This window comes from Hermetia illucens, chromosome 3, assembly GCF_905115235.1.
Source record: "Hermetia illucens chromosome 3, iHerIll2.2.curated.20191125, whole genome shotgun sequence".
NCBI classification, from domain to species: Eukaryota; Metazoa; Arthropoda; class Insecta; order Diptera; family Stratiomyidae; genus Hermetia; species Hermetia illucens.
The window spans coordinates 127,330,305-127,353,676 of NC_051851.1; the positions used below are offsets into that span (position 1 = coordinate 127,330,305).

General features: G+C 38.4%; 1 protein-coding gene across 5 annotated transcripts in view; it reads right to left on the reverse strand.

The window, feature by feature from the left end:
- LOC119652793 (integrator complex subunit 3 homolog) overlaps nucleotides 1-13,525 on the reverse strand; it is a 105,868-nt gene extending 92,343 nt beyond the window's left edge. For 3 of the 5 annotated variants that reach the window (XM_038057115.1, XM_038057114.1, XM_038057111.1), the window contains exon 1: nucleotides 12,896-13,522. In XM_038057115.1, the coding sequence (XP_037913043.1) occupies nucleotides 12,896-12,994 (99 nt within the window). In that variant the 5' untranslated portion in view covers nucleotides 12,995-13,522. Of the gene's footprint in view, nucleotides 1-12,895 lie in introns of all 5 variants that reach the window. The other 2 variants (XM_038057112.1, XM_038057113.1) reach the window with 2 other exon arrangements.
- Nucleotides 13,526-23,372: the final 9,847 nt, after the last annotated feature.

Sequence of the window (23,372 nt, forward strand, 5' to 3'; positions counted from 1 at the left end):
AGCGAGACGTAAACGATTAATGATACGGAACGTCGAGTTCTCAGAAGCAGTTTAGACCCAATGAGAATGAGCGGCGGATGGGGAATGAGATCCCAAATGTCAGTTGCACCTATTATTGGAGGAACCAAAAGTCAGTATTCATATTTAGATTCGAAAGCTCCGTTGATCAGGCAATGCAGAACGTCTGAAGAATTCCCAAATGCCTACTGAAAGTCAAAATAAGTGGCCACCAGGAAAACCAGGCAACACATGGAAGGACTCAATGGTCAACGCAATTTACATGATTTCCGAAATTGGAGGACGCGGTCGCTCGGCCGAGAAAAATGGAGACGAAGACTTCGGGAGGCCAAGAACCAAGACTGGACGGTACTACCATAGAAGAAAAAAGATCACCAGACTTGCCAGAGTGCAAGAGCACTGTGCTACAAGAGAAAGATGAGTTGAAGAAGAGCGTTCACAAATTCCAGGCATCAGTCAAAAACAATTTCAATAGCCATAAATTGTATTCTATCAGTATATGCAGTTTGTAAGCCCACAAATGTCTGTCACTGTCAGTAGCCTTTCACAATAATATAACTAGGAAATGCTCAGGAGACTCGAACTCCACCCTAAGCATGTAAGAAGGAAAGCTATGAATGCAATGACTACGATAAATGTATACCAACTGGGGCAGAGGCATAATAGGCTATAATAAACTGAGGATATGAGCCATTTGAGAAGTCCTTTAATGCGTTTTGGAAGACGCACGGCAGATAAAATAATGAACAGAGACTAGGGAGGCTTTCTGCACTCTTTTCATTCATAAGTGAGTCACACCTCCTGCCATACTACTTACTACTTAAAACTAACGACTTTCTCATTAGCTAAGTGAATTATTTTAGCGTTAAAGGTCATAATTTTCGCCATATGCACAGGTAAATTGCATGATCAAATATCTGTTAAAAATAGAAACTCGCACATAGTTGGCATTCGCATAATTAACCACAAACACGACATTTCCGACACCATGCAAAGCATCATTTCTCCTAGATTTCCACAAACTACCAGCGCATTGTGTATTTCTGAGTTTTCCTTCTGCAGCCAAGCAAATTACAATGAATCAAGTGAAGAAATGCAATAAAATAATAAGAATGGAGACGTTACATGCCAAGGAGTAATCGACCAAAGATTCGAGTCAATCCACTGGTGCTGATTCGAGGTCAATCGCTGAGATTACAATTCATCAAATTGCATTAATGGAAAATGAAAAATTTGAACTCACTGAATCCAATTGATTTGCGATTGTGATCTCTTATTATGATGAAATACCGGATAGTGATGAATTGGGTGTGTGGAGCTATGAGGAAAGTGAAAGAGGAGAAACGCATTTTACTGATAAGTTTTCTTTGGCTGATCCGAGATACGAAGAATTGTTTAATGCGTGCCTGGGAGCGGTATTTGGTGTGAGTCGACCTGCGGTGCTTGTTTGCAGCATTGTCAAGTAAGATTCGAACTTCTCTTTGTAATTTGTCGAAACTCAATAAACTTTTTTAATTAAAATGGTTACGAGATTGTTATTTTGTATGGAATGTATGAAACCATACCCATATATGAGTATGTATGAATATTTGTAATAAATTCGCATAGAAAACACATACCTTTCTACTATATACCCTTTTCATTTGAGTACTTTAAAAAGGTTATAAGTTCAGGTTTACATATCTGCTATGAGCATCAGAGGGATCAGCAACATAATTCCGAGCTATGTTTCGCATAGTATTAACAAATTATGTGAAGAAACCTCTGAAATTAAGTGGAATCTTTTTCATAGGAAGATCTGCCAACGGAATAATGGTAGTAATGGAATTATGGAAGCCTCACTTCGCATTACAAACGAAAAACCACCAAAACCAAGCCAATATCATGCTTTTGACAATGGTGAAGAATGCACTCCATGTGATACAACGGAAAACTAAGAAAGACTATAGTTAGTATATTCATCAGCTTCAGGCTTCTGCCTGAGAAGTCCCAATTTCCAATCAGCTTTAGAATGATGAAAGACTTTTGAGTATAGTTTGCTAATAGCTACACTTTTTTGTGGGACAAGCCCTAGGAATATTGAATCATTATTTGCCTAACGATCAGGATTTATTCAAAGAAAGCCAGTTGCGAAGAGGTTCTTAGAAATATTAAAGACAGTTTTAGAAATATCTACTTGGAAGCACTTCACATGTCGAAACTGCTCTATTTATCGCCTTTATTCAGGAGATAATTATGTAGATATATTTAAAGAGACTATTGACTTGATACTGACAACAGATCTTAATCTAGATAAAAATTGCCGGTATACAGTAAACTACTAAAACGGAAGACAAGAATAGGAAAAAGGTAAGTAGAAGATATTTTTCCACCCATGCTTCTCACATAACCCGAGTAACTTCTCCCGTTTTCAAGCAGGAGAATCAAACCCGAATCCCCAACGAAGACATCCCGAAAATTACCAAGTACCATGAGAACATACGAGTATATCTTCGACGGTGGTTTTTATTAAGTCACTAATGCGGATTTCTGGTTAATCTAGTGCGGTGAAAGCAAATACAATTGAATGAACCGTTTTCGCCGCTGGTAAAATCTTCCATTTTGCAGCAACAAGCCTTCGAAGAAGGGAACGAAAGGGTCACGAAATACTACTATTTAGGAAATATATTATAAAATTTTACTAGCAACAGAAACCGCGTCTATAATTGTATTTTCGTATTGAAATTTTGCTTTGGTTATGCATGTATCTCAGGCTGAATTCAGTTGAATGGTGTAGCGATACGCAGGGTCGTGGAGATAAAATCCGGACCCGACTATTATTCCTTTAGCGTTAGGTACTTCCTTATGTGTCTCTATTTCGGATCCAAGGGTAACCATCTTCTTTTCTGCCCCTTTCATCAGGTCTGGTAGACAAGAATACCACACATCTGCTGCGCTCACTACCATCTTCATGTCTGCCTTACTGTCGCTCTATGTTTACTAACCCCTATGCTACAGGAGCTTGTTAAATTTTAACGGAATTTGAGGTCCACATTTTTTAATAATGTGGTATATATCACCATGCTTTCTGCGTCGACCAAACTAATTAGTACCCTGTTATATGCTTTCGCGAAGTCGTCTTGCATGACCTTGTAGAAAAAATCCGGAACCGAAAAGAACACATGAACACATTTGCTAGGCCATTTATCTATAGACGTTTGGTAAATTTTTCAAGCATTAATCCTTCGAATTGAATTTCCTCCAATTACATGGGTCTTTAAATCAAATGTGGAAAATTTAATCACCTATTGTCTTGAAGGTGTCCGGATAGTTGAGTGGTTAGAGCACAAGACTGTCGTACGGAAGGTGCAAATCTCGCTGGCGGCAGTCGGATTTGTATCGTGATTTGACGTCGGATACCAGTCGACTCAGCTGTGAATGAGTACCTAAGTCAAATCAGGGCAATAATCTCGGGCGAGCGTAGTGCTGACCACATTGCCTCCTACAGTGTACTGTAGTGTACCGTTACGGTCTTGAATGAAGTGCTCTAACACACTTCAAGGCCCTCATCCAATATGGATTGTTGTCCCAACGATTATTATTATTTCCGAGTTATCACAATCTCGGCAGATGCCGGATTTTACCTAATACTAGCACTAAGTGCCAAGCATTTAGGCTCGGACTTTTAGGGTACCCTTGGGGGCAATGTGGTCTGCATTGCACCTGCCTGGAATATTATTTTAGTTTTTCACAATACCTTGGGTATGATGTATGATAAAAATCCTTTTGGGCCAATGAAATTTGAACCGCTATATTCTTAGTGTTAAAATTTAGAGCTCTAACCATTACGCCAACCAGATACTGTCAAACGAATATATAGGAACCTAAGGTTAGTTCGTGTCCGAAGGGCTCAGGTGGTTAGAGCGCTGCGCTGTCGTAGTGGAAGGTCGCGGTTCCAATCTTACTGGTGCAACAGCGATTTGTTATCGTGATTGGATGTCAGATACCAGTCGACTCAGCTGTGAATGAGTGCCTTAGTCAAATCAATTTCGAACGAGCGCAATACTGACCACATTGCCTCCTACAGTGTATTGTTGTATACCGTTGCAGTTACAAGACAATAAACGTTTTGCTTAAGTTGAAAGATCTAGGCTAGAGTTCTTTTAATCATGTTACTTTCTTTTTTATGTTAGACAAAATTCACGTTTTGAGAACTACAGTGATCTCACGCGAATTCACTAGATGTCCTTATTTGGACATATTTTCCAGTTTATACAGCACCACCCGCTTTATTATTAGTATTTCACTCACCTCCAGCAAAATTTGATATTTAATAACCATAATGGGTTTTTAAAACTTCCATCATCAAAACTATTTATCTTATATTTAAGTTTTTCAAGCTTGATATCACATATTTATCAAACCTATTATATATTTTACAGGTTAAGAGTTTCCAGATAGAATGAGTTCAACCTTCCGGGTAACTTTCCGGGTGACTGCATCAAACCGCAGACTGAAGCTAACAGTTTCTGAAAGTAAAACGGTGCCACAAGCCTTATGTATTTGAAGGATCAAAGCTACTACGTTAGGATAACCTATACCATAACCAAGGCCAAACCCTTCAACAATCCATGCAGACTGGGGATATGAAGTGTTGAGAACAAGAGTCCCATAAAATCATTTGGAATTATGCTAGTTTACCTAGTGGCTCTTATCAGCGAACAGGATAATTACAAGTTCCACTACTCATTCCATTCCTCCTAGAAACAGGTAGTGCTAGCGAAGAGTGGTCAGCTCTTTATCAGTTGCGTCCCGAGTAAGCGGGTAGGGACATTTATCTGTTGATGGCCAAATATGCGTCTATGCATTTCTGTATAACCTGAACTGTTTCGATATGGATACGACATACGTATGAAAGCGTCACTCGGTCCGAAACGGCGTCTGCCAGGGTTACACCTTCCACTGAAATTATTTCCTTTGATCAATGGAAGATGACATCTTTCCTCAAACAGTTCGGTTACACTGATGACATTTCTCACCGAGTCACGGACCTTGGTTAAATGTCTCTGGATTCGGAAAGGCAGGCAAGTTGGGTTGGATTGAAAACAAACACCAATAAAGTAGGAGTAGCACACGGAAAGTGACCCTCGATTGTCACTCCAAAGCTCCATTACAAACAAAGAAGTTCAACGGCGCACAGGTCTGGTACGCACTGTGATCACAAGGCAGAAGTGGCAATGGCTACGTCACACATTAAGGAGAAGTGAAAATTGCATTGCTGGCTACACCTCACAGTAGAATCCACTCTTCTAAGATGGCCTGCCCCAAGGGGGACTGGGGGACTGGGTCGCTCTAAGGGCACTTGGCGCAGAACAGTAGAGAATGAGAATGGGCGTCTAGGGAAGCCCTGGCGGGAGCTGAAGCGCATTTCAGGTAACCGCAAGCGATTTCACCTAGGTGTGGTTGACTCACTATACCCCAGCAAGGGGTGAGTGGTAACCACATATTGATTATTAGGTCCCCTTCTATTCCAGGAACAACATTATCACACAGCATAGCTTGAAAAGTGATAAAATTAGCAAAAAGTGCAATCCTATGAAGGCTAATCAAGAAGCGGTGTTGATCAGTCCACTCTACCCAGAAGAAGCGGAAACAAAAAGCATTAAGCCAGCCGCCTCCAATCTATAACGTGCGACTGAAGAAAAGTGAGTAAAGAAAAGATTACAAGGTTTTTACCGAAAACATCAAAAGGCCGGAAAGACGCTAGAAAATGAACACAAATTTAAGTTAATTTTAAGAGGGTCATCCCATGTGAAGATCGTTTTTTTTTCGTTTTTTTTCAGAAATGTTTTGTAAAAATCTGGATAAAGGTACAAATACGAATTTTTCACCATATATTTTTGTTAATATCTTGAGCATGAGTAATAATTTGTTCAGGCCGATGGCAAAGTTCATTTTCGAAATACAGAGCAACTTCACCTATCAATGAAAAAGGGTTTTTCTGCTCCCACGCTAGAAGGTGCTGTGATCATCTTAAAGTAAAAATGTAAACGGCATTGTAACGTGCGGTTTTAACCATAGTCCGCAAACTAGGATTATTGAAAAATATTAAAAGTTAAATTTTTGGTGCCGTGTTAAACTTTTTTTTTGTAAATTTTGGTGTTTTTTTCAAGGTTTCTTTAATGAATAAAAAAAATTACTGAATGAATCGCAATTATCCTAGTCGTGAAAACTTCAAAGAATTTCGTTTGATAGATTTTGGGTGGAGGCAGCAGATTTTAAACATGCAGTTTCGAGAAAAACGCATTTAAAAAGTAGAATGTGATTTTTAACCATAAAATCTTAACTGACCGTTAATGTGGGATAATATACCTACGAGTAATCCATAAACCTTAGGTTTCATGAAGAAACACAAGTAAAGCTATGGCTTCAATTCTTATGACTTTAGCGAAGTCATTTGAACGCCATCCGGATCAATAAATACGCGCTTTATTACAGCAGTCGACATAAACTTGGCACGTGACATTTTACCTGTTTAACACTGAAATTTCCGAAAGACTCCGAATAACAAACAATCACTTTGCCCATATATTCCACACTATATCTAGATATAATTGATGCTAAAAAAAAGAACGGATTCCTCGGATCCGACACAGGGAATGACCCCCTTAAGTGGTTGAACCCAAAAGTGGATGCCATTAACTTTAACATGTAGGTTCGTTGACTAGGTAAGTGAAACATCAAGTGCAAAGGAGCGTAGCTTATTAGAAGCTTTTCCCAGTTAGATGTGATATTGATTAACGCAAGTAATATTTTTAGAAAGAACATGCTCGCTCAGTCCTAGATCTGACTTTTGTTATCGCTATGCAAGTGTTCTACTATCTCGGTACATTATTGAATGCTACACCTACAACAAAAACCTGGCAACAGTTCTCCAACTCCAAAGCAAAAAGCTCGTAAGCCCAAGTCTCAGCAGATTATCAGGCTGGTTTGCAAAAGCTGCTCATCCGTGCTTTCGCAAACCTTCATGCGGCTGTGATTAGCCCAACTTGGTGTACCTAGTAACCCACGGGAACTCTCCATGTGATGCAGTTTATCACTAAAGTGATATCCCATCAGGCTTACCGTTTATAAACAATTTTAACATCAGCCTCTCGGTTGCAACTGGGTTGGAATCTCACTTGATTCTTGGTTATAGATGTTTCCATTAATGTCTGTGCTGCTCCTGCTGTAGGCTTATTACTTCCATAATATTACATAAAACACTGTCTCATTGCAAATCAAATAGAAAAAAAATAACAATATGGCAAGTGAGAGACCGGAACTCAGCGGTTTGACTTTCTGAATTTTATATACACGAATATTTAAGTACAAGGTGGTTCAATTATACATAGTTCGTAGTGTATATGCGCAAAATAGTCGACGTGATACTGAAATTTGACCACTTAGGGAGCCATACTTTAACTTTGTTAATAATAGTGGAATTTCCAACAAACTTTCCAGTATGATGATCCGTACTAAAAGCTATATTACTGCAATTATGGATCTAGGATGAACTTAAGGTGGTTTGCAGTAAATTAACAAAATGTAAAAGTATACTACAAATAACTTTATTCGAATAAATATTGTAACGAGTATTTTGAGAGCTAGATGACATATGCATGGACTCCCATTATTTTCTCATATTTTTCGGTTGGGTACGTACCCAAGAAATAGGTCCTTGAAATTCATCTTTGCATGTATGGGGACCCCGTAATGGAAACAACCTAATTAACTATATGCGTGTTGGTTCACAATTCTAATTTTTCTTCAACTCGTGTTAACAAATGCAGCTATCTCTAGGAAAAGTGTGTATGATAGACAAACAGACAGAACCTTAAAAAGGAGACTAAGTATGTGTCCTATAACCCACAAAGGATTGAACAGGAAACATACAAACTCTCGCCCGATTTGTAACTGAACTATGCGAGCGACTCAGAAAATAGTATGTGGAAGTGATTGGAAATAAAAGGAACTGTATTCCAAAAAGGCTCTGGAAACCCCAAGCTAACCTAGCAAGAGGTAATGCTTTAAAAAACTCTGCTTAGAAACTAAGTAAGATCATATAGTTGCGACAGAAAGGTTCAAACAAAATTATCCAGTTTACCCCTGAGTGCTGTTGCGATAATTAGTGCTTTTGAATGCGAAAGTATATCGACAGTAACCAGAGAAGAACTACTGGAAATGCAAAATAAGATAGGACAAAACAAAACTCTAATATTACAGAGCACACCAATTGAGGTCTTTAGTTTGCTGGGCACGATATCTTTGTGGAATTGTTCTAAACCTGAATATAAAAGTTAGTGGTTCATAACGCCGATTAATATTTCCTACTAACTTGGTACTAACAACTATCTGACGGAAGTAGTTCTAGGCTACCATTTTGGAACATCATGCGAAATAATCTACATAACCGTCAGGTTTTGTTGACGATATCGCATTGGTTGTGGTTACAAGGCATCTGAAAGATGTTTAGTTATACTCATGCAAATAAGGAAGTCCAAGATATGACTGGAAACCGGTGGACTGACACTTGCGAAGAAAGAAATGAAAACATCAGTGCCGTTTTAAATGTTGAAGCATTCATCATTGCAGAAATGGTACCGGCCGACATCTTGTAGAAAAAAAAAAGGAAAGTATGTGATACATAATCTAATTCCTCAGCATCATAGATAAAGAACATTGAAATGGTATAAGATCTGAAAATGCTTAAAAATAGGTTCGCAAATTAACTGGCTAATCTCTGCTATCAAAGTGTGTTCGCAGAGAAAGCATGGCAAGTAAACTATTAGAATAGCACCCTATTTATCACGGGAGATAAAAGATACCGTGAATACCTCCTTAAGTTCACCATCATTAGATTACCTAGTGTTTTCTGTTCACTCCATAGTTGATTATAGAGCATCCGCACAGTTAAACTGTGCTTCGATTTCACGCTGTGCAAGTGATAAGCTCACAGCAGCGAAACAAACACAAACACCCATGGTGACTGGGATTGGAACCCACAGTAACGAGATTGAGAGGATAATGCTCTATCCATCAATCATTACGCCATCTAATGTTATCAAACTTCACCTAATTGCCCACCCTGGGATGAAGTCTTGGAAGGTCTAGAACCCGTATTCTCCTGCTTTCAATTTCAAATTTACTGACAAAATGAGAGAGATATTGGGGAAACTTTAAATCTAGGAAGGGAACTTCATCAACGGAGTCAGATGAGGCAAATGAAGAAGACCAGGGAAACACGGTTACAACTTTACCTTGATAAAAGAAAGAATACCTATTTGGGATGAGTTGTATTCTTATGAAGGAATGATAGAAAGGAAAAAGTGTTTCTCGGTTTAGCACAAAACTGGCAGATTGTTAGGAGGATTTAATGATTTTTTAGGTGACGTAGAAATATTTTACGACATCCTGCCATAACATGCAAACCTTAAGAAACTTTCAATCCAAACATTGACCAAAGTTTCTTACTTTACTCTTTACTCTTTTAGCTCCAGTTTATCCCTCCCTTAAGATAATAGTGGAAGTGGCTTAAAACTGCTACAAGGAAGGAGCTATGTACATCAACGTCGTCAATGAACCTGTTACCTTTTTGCAGAAGCTGTTCCAGTTGGTGAGAAATATTCGACTGAGAATTCTGTTATGAATGGCGTGAGTCAATTTTGTCATATCCTTCGTAAAGCTTAAATCCTCCTTTCCCTTTCCCATTTCATATTTACAATAATACATTTTCGAGTTCTTTGTATCCGAATAAACCATAGTGAAAATAGCAACTAATGTATAGAAATAGCAATATGATCTGTACTGTCATGAGGATATGTATAAAACACGAACTCCAGCAAAAATAGCTGAAAGATTCTACCATTGTATTCTTTCTTATAATAAGAACTCTCCTATTTTAGACGCTTTAGGATTGGTGCAATAAACGAAAGTACTGTTTTTGCATTTAGTTAACTATAAGGTTCCTTTCTATTTGGTATTAGCGTGACAATAATCCAAACAATAAACCATTTATAAATTACGTCTTTCCCTTTACAATGTTTGAATTAGTTAAAATTCATTATTTGAAGAACCATGAACGAGTACTTTACCCATGAATAGTAAGTGCATTCAAGTACTTAAATTTTATGTATATTATAAATTCATCATCATTCATCTGAAGAGCACCACTTACTATTATATTGGTATTTCACTGGAGCACTTTTGACCCGATGGCTGGGCTTTAAAATCATCTACGTACTCCGAATAATGTTATTTTCTCTGTTGCTGTTTAGGAATGCTGTCGAAGTTGCGTAACACGAAGAAAGTAATGAGGAACTATTTACGATAGTTGAGTCGCCTAAACCGTCATAATCTTCAAGCCCAGATTATGCAATCATGATGCGCAAAGCAATACCGGATACCTGACAAACTCCATTGCGAAGAGTAATATTCGAATATGCATACAAATTAGCTGTGAAAATATTCGCACATGAGAGAGTCTTCTTAATTTGGGGAGATTTGAATTATCTTCTTCAGGTGAAGTAATTTTTCAAACCAGTTGCGTCTTCTGGTAGTGTTTCAAACGAGCTTCTTTCATATTGACAGGTATCTCGTGCTGTTTAGGGTAACCGTTAAGTAATACACAATATTCCCTTACTTGAAACACTTAAAAACTCTTAGAGTACATATAAGATCACTTGAAGGTGGTCGCCAAAGACGCAAATGTAAATTATATTCAGAGCTCTGTCTATAAAAACGGAAAAGATTTTGTTGGAAACCAGTTTGGCACTTTACTGCATTTGTCGAGATTAAAGAAAAAAGTGTTCTTATGAAGGTATCATAATTGCTTCTTCCCGATGTAACGATCATCCAACAATATACTAATCACAATAGTAGTTAAGGTTAAGATACTAAGGAAAGAGCACTCTGCAGTAACAAATAACCGCTCAATCTAAAACATCCAGAATCCAGTGTATATATGACCATTATAGAAGATACAACCATTTCCATTCAATAATATGTTTCTATATTCTAGACGCGTTACAGTGGTTTTTACTTTCAACTAGTACTTCTAAAATCCCTGGATATGAATTTCTTAAATAAGTTCTACACCTAAAACATATTGTAGACTCTCCTAAACTATCTCCTACCTTCAATGGCCAATATCATGCCATTAACATTCTATTTATAATCAAATCACGCAAATTCAAATGCGTAAATATATTATATGAACGCCACCATCGCCATAATCCTACTTTTTAAGACGTTTGCAAAGCAAGTAAAGCGAAGTGAAACAGATACTGCATGTTTGTCGGCCATGATCTAGTTATTTCAGTTCAGAACAAAAAAAATAACAAAATTTAATCAAATCTTGGTAAATTGTCCATTCTTAACGCATCTCTATCATGCGTGAGTGTGTTAACTCAATCGGTAGATTACTTTTCCTGTGCTTCTGTTTTATGATACGTTCCACTTGCCACGAGTTTAAGAGGTCGAATAAATGAAAACACGCAGGTATGCATGTCTCCCTTATGTGTATTAAAAAAGGAAGATTTTTCAGGTAAGATATTTCTCTTTGATCGTTAGCTCATCAGTACTTGTTGAAAAAATTGATGAACCCTCAAGCTAGGCAGGATGAAACATGCAAACCTTTCTGATTTTGCCGATCTATGGTAACCTTACTCTGAGCATCTTAAGCAACATCATGTCATGCTAATGCCATTTAATTTGCATTTTCTCGATCGATTTGGCGCATAATACATTTTTTCTCACAAATGATGCACTTTTTGGCTCCTTTTCAAATGTCATCAACTACGAGTTCAACTTTTTCTGCTCCCGAGAGATGCTAAATAATTAGCACAGTTTTTACAAAAGTTGTTGGTTACGTCCATAAATCAAATTTAATTTGCGGTTTCTTGTATTTGTGGATTTTCCGAATAGATTGCCTTAATCTTGTCTAAAAATCATCTCCGTCAGGTCTTAATATCAAAGACAATAATTTCATTCTTAATTCAAACCAGAATTTATCAGATTCAGCATGAAAAACAAGACGAATAACTAGAGAGCAAAGTGTCGTTGATTCCGGCTACAGCAGGCTTTACGACATTGATTAAGATTCACTTTCTATCCAAACAAAAAGTTGTTAACGATTTTTTGTGAGAAATTTATATTAATGATGAACTTAAACTTTTCTGAGCCAATCATGTCTAAGCCTAACCAACTCATTTTCACAGGTAGACGTAGATATTTTTTCCATAAAGTATAGATGGTTATAAGCATAGAAATTGCTAAATGCCATTTCACTCATCAGTTATAGTGCGTGCGTAGATAGGAACAGCACGGACCACAATCTGTAATCAGTAGCTATGGATGGTAAGAAACGAAAGATTTAAGCCAGTAACTCGATACAAAGTAGCGTCGCGTGTTAATGATTTGGTTAGCATAAAACTTGTTGTTAGCCGTAGCTAATATGAGGACGCCATTAATGGAGCACTATATAACTTTCCTTTTAGTTTCAGAGGGCATATTGGAAACTTTCAAGCTTAGCATAAAAGTTTTTATGATTCAAAATTGGTGGAAACATTATTGTCTGGATAGCACTTTTGCTCTAATAGTTCTACCTAATTTAACTAAACAGATGATGAAAACTGAGAAGGTGCCCAAATATTTGCTATTTCCACCACAGATAGTGGAAATTCATTGTACAATATATGCTGAAGTACGAACATGATAGAAACCTTTCCGTAAATGGCAAAAAATAACGGCAAAATTTTGCAATGTTAAATTGATTCCTTGGAATTATTTCTAAGTATTTATGTGGATTGTTACTTGCTTTTCGGACTGAATTTAATAATTTTGCTTGAAAAAAACTTACCGATGAATCAATAACATTTGGTGGCGGGAAAAATCCTTGTGATTGGGTTTCTAAAAATAATAGGCACAAAGTGCCCAGCAGCACAAACATCACTTTCATCGTTAACACAGGAAGCAATTAAAAACGAAACTGATTTCCCGTCTAACGTTGCTAATCAGCTACTCTCCCTTTCTGTTTTTTCTGTTTCCAAGTACAAAAAAAAATACACTAAACTACTCTTCAGCCGGCAAAAGTGTTTAACAAATATGTTTAGAAAATGAAGTAAAAACTACCTTTCACACCGTTCTCTCAAGAAATTTTCTTTAAATATTTGAGCTTGAATACACTACATAAGTTAACCCACTTTTTATAACAGAAAAAAATATTGTCTCCGAATGTCTTTCTGAAAAACGAAAACGTAAAAAAAGCACAGATAAGACGAACGCCTTAGTCAAATGTTGAATTTCTCGATTTCGATTCTCGAAAATGCAAATTCAATGGGTAAAACTATATAGGTCCGAAGTGAAATGTGAATTTGGTCACCAGCTAGTCTCGTTTAACTCCAAATTTTAAACACTTGATATGCAGGTGGCTAACTCGCGACTTTGTTTCAACGTCCCAGCCAAGATGACGACTAAATCTCAACTGAAGTATTTTGCAGACTGAATATGGATTTTGTCTTAGGTAGCATCTTAACATCGAGTATGGGATTTCTTCAAATTCCGACCATGCCATGATGTGGTACTAGATGAGCAAAAATGTTTGCTGTTGCATTTTGTGCTTCCATGCGTTCTGCGAAGAGCTCTGAATAGCTTTCGCAGTAGAGAGCAAGAGACTTTGAGACACCCGATGGGTTTCCTTTGCAAGTCTGTTTGCAAGAATTTATCACTGAAAACTCTCACAAAAATTGTTTGAGGAAGGGAGTAATATATTTCCGACTTAACAAGTGAAGAATACATGAAAGTGATAACGTATCGTGTAGTCCAAGAGGTTTGCTATATGATTAGGTGAAACTTTATACAGTTATATCCTAACATCTAGCTTTCAAAAAGCCCGGTTTTAAAATATAGGTATCAATTTATAATCGCGCTTATAGAAACATAAACGGTGGAATTGATCATGAGTAAGCAGTGAAAAAACAAAGCCCTATTAAAATCGGTTTGCTGTCAGTCTGTCCGACTATCTTTCTTTTTTCGGCAGGTGGATATCTTGAAAAGATACTAATACTCTTTCATCATTCCTTATTTGTATTCGAAATCACCCTTTCCTTCCCCTTTTGCTAGTCCCAACCTACATTAAATCCATTACCCTTGTGGTTAACTGCATTCTATTTTTCCTAACACGCAAGCATGTCCGAAACTAAGCTCCTCGGAGGCAATGGAAGAAGATATTCTACGGGCCCCCCGGGATTCCGCAGCAGATGAGGTAGTTAGGCTAACTATTCAGTTTAAACCTGTACTGGTATCTGCGGTATCCGGTGTGCCCCGTAAGAAACTGGGTCAGATGATAATTAATCCTTTCATGCTTTCCCTGCGTCAGTTAAGGGAGGGGCGGTTTTGTAAACCTTTGGGTTCATAGATCGTTTTCGGCCTGATTCCATTGTTGTTGCTACTTATTCAATGAATCCTCTCTCTCGGCATTTTTCAGATATCTGCCCGAGGAAGAACCGAGTCATTATATATCAGCTATTCATCAGGCTTCAATAAGAGTGTTAAAAGCATTTTGCACATCGAAGATTTTCGTGTATTGCGTTGTCTTGTATGCCGATAACTGGCTTGATTACGGCGGTAATTAATCTGACTGTACAAGCACTGAATAGTCGATCTAATATGCTTCTCAGGCCTCTCATAACAATGAGTAATTTAAAAATAGAAAGAATAACTAACGGGTTCGTTCAGGACAGGGACAACTCATCAGATGCTGCCTCACCTCAGCCCTCGAAGCAGCGTGACCGAAAGTGGCAACAGATACAAATCGCTCATTTTTATATGATCGTAAAGACGACGAGAGCACAAATTATATCCAACTTAAAACCGCCACTATTTTAAACCTAAGCCAGGCTAAAGCTAATTTTTTTGTTTAGGGTATGAGGGATTCTAAAGCATCTACTTGATGATACCTCAAAGAAAATAATACGCAATTTGTTATTATCAAATTGGCCAGTACGATGACGGCTCACCAAGAGGATTATCCTCTTTAAGCAACAACATTAACATCTGGTGTTTTCATTCATCAGGAAAGATCACATCTACCCGTCTTACTTCAAACAGTACCACAAATATGTTCACGGCGACTAAGCAGCTTGATTAAGTACCAATCTATCTGTTTGTCTATCACACGAATTTTTTTCGGAAACGATGACACCTATTGTCACAAACTTTGGTGTACATGTTGAAACTATAGTGAATAATATCATCCTACATTCTGAACACAAAATATAGTTCCCATTTACCCCCAAATGTTGCATAGTACGACAAGCAGCCCTATGTGACATTGTTCGTGATTCACTTAAATATGTGTCTGCTCCTTCCAGAAATTCTCTTCTCCATAGTTCTGCGCCATGTGCCCCTAGGGAGGCCATTTGGCCATTTTAGAATAGCACATTCCAGTGCATGGCATAGTCACCAATGAGGATGTGATCCTTTCTTAATGTGTGACCTATCCACTGCCATTTTCACCTCTGATCAGTACATACACCGATGACACCTCATCGACAACTGTGGAGCCTTTGAGTAGCAGTGATCGTCCAGCAGAAATATACACCAGAAATTAATATGCCACCTTCAACCTTCAGAGGAACTGTATGGAGGGGGACATTACTATTATGACCGATAAACGATAAAACACTTAAATCCAACCTAAACCCTAAACTGTATGAGTACCAAAGGTATTAGATTTCGTACTTTTTAAAGTTTCTCAGTACCTCTGTATTTCTCCCATTTTGCAATACTTTTTTAGTTAAATAGGTACTTTTCAGTACCATCCAAACGGAAATCGAAACAAAGTTAATATTTGGGAATATCACGCTTAGCTGAATGACGAAATGATCTGAAAGTTGAACTGGTAACGTTATGCTGTCTGTTGCCACTTTGCGAAGTACGTCAACATTTTCGCAAAATCGTAAACCCAAAGTAACGGTTTCGGTGAGGAAGTCCACCACACTGTAAAAGTTATAATAACCAACTAAGTTGAACATGAAGTGGCACGGAAGCTGTTAGTTGGAAAATAACGCGATGCCATTCTCAATTCTCATAAAAATCCAGTCACAAGCCCCACGACATTGAAAAAAGATGTACGAGCAGCTAGGTTCATCTTTAGTACATACGTAGTGTATTGTGGGTAAGCATTCATCTCCAAAAATAACCGGTGTGCTATAAAAATCCTAGACTCTCGTTATTCAGTTTTGTGGTCTGGCGGGAATCAGTTGAATTGGGGCTCCAAAGCGACCAGAGTGACTAAATTGGTGTTCATTGACTAGAACAATATTTTGTGTCCCACTTTAAGCATAGAATAACCGTTTGTGCTCCAGCAGGACAACAGCCCAAGTATACTTCCTTGTCGGCATCAGAGTCGATATTGTATAATATCCCACGCGGAATCTATAGGCGTCCCCAATCGGTAAACCTCTGGCTATTTGATCATTTATATCATTTGCTCGAACTTCAGGTCCACATAAAGCACATCTCATAATAAAATTATTTCCGGAAAACATTGTATGAACCTAGCAGGGGAATTTCCCCCGATGTGATTTGCTGCCTTTCCACTTCGGTGCATTATAGCCTTACAGATATAATTTCGTACATAACATGAAAGGTCCGAATTTGGTTGGTTTTATCACGTGGGAACGCATGATCTTTTCATTGTATCCTCCCAAGCGTGTATAAATGTGGGTTCTTCAACGTCGTCTCTCCAAAACCAATCTTTCGCAGTGTGCCAACAAGATTGGCGGTTACATTAGAAGATTTACATGAGAATGACACAAAATACAGTAAAAGTAGATGCAAAAATCCTTTCTGTTTGTTTGAACGTAAGTACGCTCATATTGCTCTCTCTCGATTAAGCTTTCGAGATGTTCCTTTATGCGATTTAGAATTATTTAAACAATTATCTTTACGGAGGCAGGTACCACGCAAATATCCTTCTAATAGTCAACATCGGGGCCCTTTTTGGAATCTTAACGGTCGTCTCCTTTGGAGAAGATCTTGAATTCCCACAATTTTCATATAAGTGGAAGTAGTAGATCTGCAACAACGGCAGAAGCAGCGGTGAGTAATTTTGCAGGGAGGCTGTAAAGCCCGGCGGCGTTATTTCGTTTGAGTGCATAGATGGCGAGTTGATTTTTCGGCATTTGGAGAAAGAGATGGAACTTCATAGAATATCATACGATTAAGAACTATAGGAAAGTGTTTCTTCCATATCTTCTGTTACTCGTTATCGTGATTGCATAGTCGACTGTATCTCACAGAATCATCAAAAGATTTATGAACACCTGCAAACGACCACATGAAATCATTGCGATCCGGGGTAACTTCCCTCACCAGCGCACTAACAAATTCTCCCTTGTCACCGCGTACACTTCGCTCATATAGGAGCTCAAGCACGTCTCTTTCGCCATCACTCGCAGCGATCAATAGAGCCTTCAATACCTTTTTCGTTTTTCTATTCGCTTCCACGATTCAGATCTTGTATTTCCCCTTCGGAACCTGTGCAATACCCGATCACCAAAATAGCTCTCTACTGAACTTCTTTATGTGTACGAAATTACCGAGGGCCTGTCTGGTAGCAATCAGTAAATCTACCTCGTCTACCGCAAATCGTTGGGTTTGCAACAGCAGGTTGTTGGCCCGAAGTTTTCGGGAGGTTTCTCTATGGAACGGGCATTTCTTTGATACCGTTGGTCATCGCGTAAGTTAAGCGATGTTACTAATAATCAATCGATGGTCATTGCCTACTTCTCATTTTATATAATCTTTACTTTTGTAGCACAGGTAAATCAAATATACAGCGCCTGCTTTTAAGATGAACCGCACTTTCGTTTTTTGGCCGAACATAAACAGACGGTAACACCCCTCTTGTTATGCACATTCAGAAGAACTCCTAAATCTAATGCTGATTGCTTGTATAATGTCGTCAAGTTGAAACCGAACTTCTCTTATGGCAAGCTTTGGGCCTGTGTAGAAATTCCTCTCATTTTTGATAGCCGAAAGTCGTTGTCGTGAAGTCAGTCAGGTCAATACTTCCAATGTGTTCTTGAACCCCAACTCACAGGGCCAAAATACCCCAATGACATGGCGCAGTCATAAATTGAGGAAAAGTTGAATAAAAATTGTGATCACTTTTCACGCACTACTCCCACAAGGTATGACGATCTTGAGGTAGTTACATTTCCAGATTTTCGATTTTGGGAATTACCAGGTGAAATGGATGAGTTCAGGAAAGAACGTGGACTACCAACAGCTTCGTTGTTAGACAACTCATCAGATGCCATCTTACATCTGGACTGGCCGCATCCTGGTTGAAAGTGGTTAAAGGTGGTAGTCACTCCTTTTTATATAATCCCAAACACGACGTGGGAGCGAATATTCAACGGCAAATCGCCTTAAACTATGGTTTAAGGTGATCTTACTTTTTTTTTGGTTCATGGAACCCTCTTGTGAGTTTAGCAACCAAGTATTGCCATCGCATTCTAGACACTGTCATTGTCGCAAGGGAATGTTGCAGGCAATTATTACTGGTTTCACAAAGATTTGTATTGTGACAGAATATCGAATACCAGTGAACTCAGCTGTGAATTAGTACCAAGGTCAAATCAGGATAATAATTCTGGGAAAGGACAATTCTGACTACATTGCCCCCAAGCTTACCATTGCGATCTTGAATTGGTGCTTTAGCATGCTCGAATACTTTAATCCAAATTAGATTGTTACGCGTTTGTCATTATAACCAAAAGAATATTGTTAGCCCGAGTGAGGTTTACTCTACGGACAATCTGAGGCGCCGGTCTTTCAGACCAGACTGACTGTTTCATCCTCCACTCTCAAGTGGGATTTTGCCCGTATGTGGCGAAGTTTATTGACATATAGAAGCTTGCAAGTTATCATATCTTTTAGCAACATAAAGGAAGCCGTTCCCGAAAAAAAGATTGTTTTCTCTAAATTTCTTTAAACACGATTCTCGCAATACTGGCAGGTTACTTGCCTCTACTTCTCCATTATTCCCAAATTCAATTCAAATTGAAAAAAGATATTTTCAAAAAATCATTTAACGGTTTTACGCGTGCAAATAATAACGCCCATTTAATATTCTGTTGATTGTAATGCTGTTATTCAACAACATCCCATATATCAAATGTGGCGATAATGCAGTATGTGCATGTGATTGTTTTCCAGCATTTCTCGTTTGATGAAATGAAAACAGAAAGATGCTGTCGGTAGTCTCGTGCATTATCTACAATTCCTTCAATCTTGCATGAGTACGAAAAAATGCGATTTCTTTTTCATACGCTTCAATCACTTTTGCAGGCAGCGCTTTAGCTACACACTAGCCTTTCTTATTACATTTGATATTTTACAGTAATTATTAGTAAATAAAGTGTGTGAATGCGCTGCAAATAAATAGGAAATTTACTGAGGAAGTTGCCATAGTATTTGCTATGGCAAAACAGGAGGACATACCCGGTCATTCCGCATTAGTACGGTAATTGCAGCAAAGATAACCTGAATTGATGAGAAAAAAGTAATAATCGTTAAATTTTATTATAGCGCAGGTGTGTTCGCGAGTACTTATAATTCTTAATTGCAGATTTGGCATAGATCAACATAAATGTACATATTTGTAACGGTCAATATATTTAAAAATGTATCTCTTTACATTACCATTCATATGTATGAATTTATTATTACATACGATAGCTTACGCACTTGTATGAGTCCTTGTGAATAACCTATTTGAGGTAATCTTCGCGTTGCTTCTTTTCGAACACAACCCGATACCCCACCCATGACTAAATTAGGATTTGAGTCAAGAGCATTAGATCGTAGGGTGTTCACCGTAGAAAGTCACTACTTTGAGGCCAGGGATGTGATTTTGCATTTTGCCATATTTTTGAATTAATCGGATCAGGTTTTACCAATTTTGATTCACTTCGTTCGGTTGCTACTGCGAAAACCCCGTGGCTCTAAAAGGTCGTATATTGCTAGCACGTTAGGTTAGGTACCTCCTGACGGATATCGACTGTAGTCATCCGCTGCCAGCTCCACCACAGGGAAATACTCTAACGTGTCCACGGTAAATGATTGAATAAATTTTGGCTGCGCCCGTTAGTTTCCCTAAGTATGAAATGAAATTACGCGCTGCGCCTTTAAATTTCATTAATGTAAAAAAATAGAACCGAATAATTTTTCCTTTTAAGGTTTTGTGGGAAACAAAATCTTATTAAACTCGATTCAATGTATGTCTGTACGTCACGCCCAATTTACTCGAAAACAGCTGGACCGATTTTCACGAAATTGTGTGAAAACATTTGGTCTCTGTGCTCCTTTACATGCAGCGAGTGTCGCCATTTTATGTTGAGTTTGAATGAGTGCCCATACAACGAAAGGGGGGTTTACATTTTTTTTTCTACAGAATACCGTCATGTGCCGATAACAAATGATGCGTTTGTCCCATTAGTATGTAGCAGGTAGTATATGCAGTATCGCACGAAATGGTTGTTGGAAGTACCTGGTTTGCTCGGAAAGCGGTCTACAGACATACTTGGGCCTCTCCAGATGGAACCACATTCAACCAAATTGACCACGTGCTGATTGAACGTCGCTACCTCTCAGCCTTGATGAATGTCAGAACATATAAGGGGGCCAATATAGACTCGGACCACTATCCCGTTGTGCTCCGAGCTCGAATGACGACACCACCTAAAATCCCCTCCGACAATCAGGTGAGAGTGAATACTGAAGCCATTCATAACACAGCCCTCCGCAACACCTATAGGGGCGAACTGGATGCCGCAATAATCGCAGTCAACAGAGACCCTGGTTAGAGATTCACAAATCACACGTTTTCACCAAATTTCGTGGCAATTGGTTGAGCCGTTTTCAAGTAAATGGGGTCTGGCAGACAGACGGGCAGACATTGAATCGATTCTAATAGAAACAGCTAAAAAAAGAACCCGCCCCCCCCCCCTCCGCTCATCACTTACCCGGTTGCCAATTTGCACCTCTAGGATGTACCTCTAGGTTAGGTTCATCATCGGGGTTTACGGGTCAGACTCTAAAATATGATAATATTAACTTTATTTGATCAGATATCAGAAAGGGATGTATTTTGAGGACTAGATGCATCATTGTGTTTCCTTTTCAAATTTTCCGGTTGAATAGCTTTTGAGAGCGAGATGTCTCTTTGAGCCATCATGCCGCTATCTTTCACCCAACATCAGAAATAGAACTAGTTTAGAAAGTACCTTTCATTTGATGCCTGAAACCTTTGAAAGGAGATTTGCCGGTCACATAGACATCAAACAAAAAGGCCTGGGTAACGAAAAACGTATTTCATGATTGGTATCCGAAACATTTCATCCTTGCTGCAAGAACGGCTTGAAGTATAAACCCTGTTAGTTTTGGACGATGTATCGAAGCATTCTACTGACTTGGAAAATCTTGAAGCTAATTTCCCTGCAGATATTTTGTTTCCTCTTCCCAATACGACTCCATTTCTGGATTCGAAACATTGATCTGTCACAGAGAAAACTTACAGAGCGAACTGTGAACAGTTGTTGGAAAAACTGTGGCCCGAGGTAAACGAAAGTGAGGAAAATGTTCAAGTGATTTCAAATTTAGTGAATGGCTTACCAAAGGGACTGAGTGAAAAATTAACGGAAGTATCATCGAATTAATTGAAACCGGCATGCAGTGTTTGACCATCTTCTTGAAACAGATCAACGAGAGGTGAGGCTAGAAAAACTCCTCGTTCCTGAAGAAACACCATGTGTTTTATCCACAAATATTTTGCAGGAAAGTTTACTGCTACTTCAGAATAGCTTAACTCTTAACTGGTACTGCCACAAATCAATTTTTTTTTAACTTTATCACAGATCTTTCGTCACATATTTATTATTTTGATTATCTTTTTTGAGTGCGTATTTCAGATAGTTGACAAATATGAAAAATAAAAAAAAAATAAAAGGAAACACCTTTTTAGTTTTATTCAGTAGACAATTACCGAAGATTTAATCTGTTTTTCGTGAACAAATGATGTCAGAAAATCCAATATACTCACATGCACAATTAACCGCCCACCTTTTATTTCTTTCTTTATTTGCAAAAATTGTCAAATGTAGAGGATAATTTATGAGGGATACGTTGAAGACTACCTTCGAAGTAATAAAAAAACAAGATTTGCAAAAAACATCATTTATTGAAGAATGCTTATCATAAAACGATTTTGGGATATCTTCGATAAAAACGAAAAAAAAAAGAAATTTAGAAAAAAATATTTCAGTTACAAAAAAAATAAAATTAATAATAAGTGTTACAGCCCCTTTGAGTCGGTTTGGCAATCCTTTCATGATCCGATTGGGGGATATTATGCCACTCCTATAGCACAGCAGTCTTGAACTTTCCTCCTGAAGTGTTCATTTGGCATAAGATCTGGACTGTGTCCCGGCCATAGTATAACTTGAATCCGACCTAATTAGGGTGCTCAGTGACGGATCTTGCGATATGGCAACGTGCATTGTCATGCATGAATGGTGCAAAAAATATGACATGGTCTTGAAGAACATCTTGCACGTATCTTTCAACCGTCACACTGTCAGCACCACAATAAGATCCGCAGGTCCCACGCGTCAGCTAAAGCCACTGCCCTAGCTGCACCAGTTGCATCGGTTGGAATTTTTTATCTTCACTAACGATAAGCGTACATTACAAACTCAAATTAAGCGATTTATGTTAATACTGATATATTGATTGCATTTCATAGATATTTCTAAATTAGAAGCTTTTTACAAAATTTTCGTTCGATTCTTGCTAGAAAAATATCTCAAACCGAAGACATGTACTATTTCCCTTTTCGCCAGAGCTAGTTGTAAAAGCTATCCACGTGAATAATGACACCGCCTTCCTAGCAATTAACATTCTCCCCTTTGTCTCGATCACTTACAAATTCAGCGTCACATAATCCCCTTCTACCGTCATTATCGCTCTCAAAATCATTTCTACTTCTAGCAGAGACTAATTGCCCTATGTTCGGCAACCTCCATAATATTTTTTTCTTTTTGGGAGTAGAGTAGGTGAATGCGTTTACGCATAGAGTGTTGGACTCCCGCAACAGCACGCTGGCAGACTACCAACTAAACACCTCCCTGTCACCAGAGAACTAGCCTGGAACCGTTTGACACATTACTTCGGGCTAGCCCTCCCGCTCTCTCGGCTTTGGGAGCCTTCAAGTCAGGGAATTCCTTTCACCAACGGGAGGGGAGGGGAGGAAGGGAGTTGTTGTTAGT